Source organism: Marmota marmota, unplaced genomic scaffold (assembly GCF_001458135.2).
Source record: "Marmota marmota marmota unplaced genomic scaffold, marMar, whole genome shotgun sequence".
Taxonomy (NCBI): domain Eukaryota; kingdom Metazoa; phylum Chordata; class Mammalia; order Rodentia; family Sciuridae; genus Marmota; species Marmota marmota.
In genome coordinates this window covers 10,868,985-10,871,844 of record NW_026000261.1, presented here as the reverse complement: position 1 = coordinate 10,871,844, position 2,860 = coordinate 10,868,985, and the positions used below count along the sequence as shown (strand labels likewise).

Genomic DNA, 2,860 nt, shown 5'->3' with positions numbered 1-2,860 from the left:
TAAGAGACAGGGCCTGAAGAGAGGAGCAACCCGCCCAGGATCCCTGCAGGTCAGTGGGGGGAGGGGGAGGGAGGAGGGAGCATGGACAGGGACCCAGAGGGGTGAGAGTGCAGAGGACACGGCCCCCGGGCAGACTGTGGTGCCTCACCGCCCACCCCCACCGCATGGGCTACACGCACCTCGCCACGCTGAAGCGGCATGGAGAAGGTGACAGGAATGGTTGGCTCTCTGTCAGGGATGAGTGTGGGGTAAGGGATCTGCAGAGGCACACTCGGAGGGCCGGATCAGCTTAGGGGAACCCTCTCAAGGGCGAGATGCAATACTCTGTGGGCCTTCAGTCTCCCATGTCTCCTTTTTGTTTCCTCTTCTCTGCATCCCTACCCCCCACGACAGAAGGAGGGGAAATCTCGACATGGAAAAACCCTACCGCGAAAATGAAGGAAAACTGGAAAACGAGGAAAAGCCAGAAGACGAAGTAGAGCCTGAAGATGAAAGAAAGTCAGATGAAGAAGAAAAGCCAGACGAGGAGGGGAAGCCAGCAAGGGAGGGAAAGCTAGAGGATGAGGGAGAGCCAGAGGAGAAGGGACAATCGAAAGATGGGGGCAAGGCAGAAAAGCAGGGCAAGTCGGAAGGTCAGAGCAAGCCACCAGGGGAGGGCAAGCCAGAATCCCAGGCAAAGCCAGCCAGCGAGCCGCAGGCCGCCGAAAAGCGCCCCGCTGAAGATTATGTGCCCCGGAAAGCCAAAAGAAAAACGGACAGGGGCACCGACGATTCCCCCAAGGACTCTCAGGAGGACTTACAGGACAGGCATTTGAGCAGTGAGGAGATGATGAGAGAATGTGCAGATGTGTCAAGGGCTCAGGAAGAGCTAAGGAAAAAACAACAGAAAATGGGTAGTTTTCACTGGATGCAAAGAGATGCTCAGGATGCCTTCAACCCAAGGGGCCAGCGGGGTGTCAGGGGAGTGAGGGGCGGAGGTAGGGGCCAAAGGGGCTTACACGATATTCCCTACCTTTAATGCCTTTGGTCATGGATTCAGACTTCTCTGATGAGATATTGCCGGCCCTGCTTTCCCTGGTAGATACTTGCCAGGTCCTGTGCTTTAACCTTAAGCTGATATTTTGCTTTAGGTGTCACTCTTGTTACCAGCAGCCTTTTGACCCAACTACAGCGCTCTTTTAGTACAGGATTTTCACCCATGTGCATGTCCATTGTATAATAACAATAAAAAGTTTGCAAAACCACATATACAGTGTCAGTCCATTTTTATAAAAGTGTAAATATGTTTGCATAATGCATTTGTGCTCAGAGAAAACTCTGCAAGTGTGTACACTAAAAAGTAGGCAATAGTGACTTCCAAGGTGACCAAGAATAGACATTACCTGTTAGTCTTACCACCTGAGGATTAGGTAACTTCATGCCATTCCTTTGCTGGTGTGCCCAAAGTGGGTCTTCCCTAGGTGGTCCCAGGTCAGTAGTCACCGTTGCTCCTTCTCCTGGGTCCTCTACCATCTTATTGCTGCCTAGTGTGTGGTGCTTTTCCTTTTATCTTTCCTTTCTTTTTGCTCACTCACATTTACTTTTCCCTAACTTATATGGATTATACTTTCCATATAATATTTTTAAAAACCAAAATCAGAAAGCAATATGTGATAATTGACTGAATTATTGAAGAACATTATGAGGGCAATAAAGATATTTAAAATTCTTGCTATCAGAATGTAAAACAAATAAAGTTAACAATACCTCTGGGATTCAGAACTAAAATCAGTCTGGCACTTATAACAGGGTTATTCTTGCTATAAGAGTTAGTCTTATCATCTGTGAAATGGGGATAACTACTTGCTTCACAGGACTGCACAGTGCATCAGATGGCATGATAAATATGTGATATGTTTTGAGCTAGCTCCCTTGCAGTAGCAGGACCCTGGACCTTATTATACACTGAAGTGGGAGTTGAAGGTAGTTCTTACCCATGCCCAGGAAGAACTCCAAGATCGGAGAAGGCATGTCATTCTTCTCTGGATACAACCATATCTGGGCAGTCCCATCATGCTATGACCTATAACTGTACTCCCTCCTGACAACCTCTTCTATAATGGAGTCCTCATGGTGACAAGGTCCAACTGATTCTCTACAGTCCCCAAAGAGCTAAAACCCCCTATTTGACCCCCAAAGGAATACGCATAAAGGCCCTCTCCTAATGCATATTTTGGAACATTCTGCATGTCAGACTTTTGGATTAGGGGTGCTCAACAGGTAAATCCTATGTAAATATTCCAAAATCCAAAAAAACTTTGAAGTCTGAAATATTTCTGGCCTCAAGCCTTTCTGTTAAGGGATACTCAACCTTTGGTAACATGTGTTTTCCTTAGTGGAACACCCTGTTATGCCATGAAATTTTTCAATCAAATGCTACTAAAATTTATCAAAAATAAAATTCAGGAGCTGGGGTTGTAGCTCAGTGGTAGAGCACTTGTCTAGCACATGTGGGGCCCTGGGTTCAATCCTCAGCACCACATAAAAATAAATAAATAAAATAAAGGTATCATGTCCATCTACAACTACAAAACTATTTTAAAAAATAGAATTCAAAGTTATATCTCTGGGCTCAGCTTGCAAAATAGTTAAGCCAGCCTTGTGCTCTAATTTTTTAAAGTTTGTTTCAATTAATTTTTCAAGGACAAGACTTGCCCATAGAATCCTGGAGTAACAAAGGTTTAGAGTCCAGGGTCCAGGAAGGAGAGACACCTCTACTAATGTATTTTCCCAGACTCTTTGGAAAGAATTGTCAGTGGAGTCTGCTCTGCAAAAGCAGTGTGAAAGAGATCAGGCTCATCCTCCCTGCCTTGTTCAGGCA

General features: G+C 45.8%; 1 protein-coding gene across 4 annotated transcripts in view; it reads left to right on the top strand.

Annotated features, from left to right (window-relative positions):
• The window catches only part of LOC107152501 (transcription elongation factor A protein-like 3), a 29,817-nt gene extending 28,571 nt beyond the window's left edge, over positions 1-1,246 (top strand). The window contains exons 1-2 of one of the 4 annotated variants that reach the window (XM_048796844.1): positions 5-49; positions 394-1,246. In XM_048796844.1, the coding sequence (XP_048652801.1) occupies positions 413-1,018 (606 nt within the window). In that variant the 5' untranslated portion in view covers positions 5-49; positions 394-412 and the 3' untranslated portion in view covers positions 1,019-1,246. Of the gene's footprint in view, positions 1-4; positions 50-393 lie in introns of those variants that run through there. The other 3 variants (XM_048796845.1, XM_048796843.1, XM_015497995.2) reach the window with 3 other exon arrangements.
• The last annotated feature ends 1,614 nt before the right edge of the window (positions 1,247-2,860 follow it).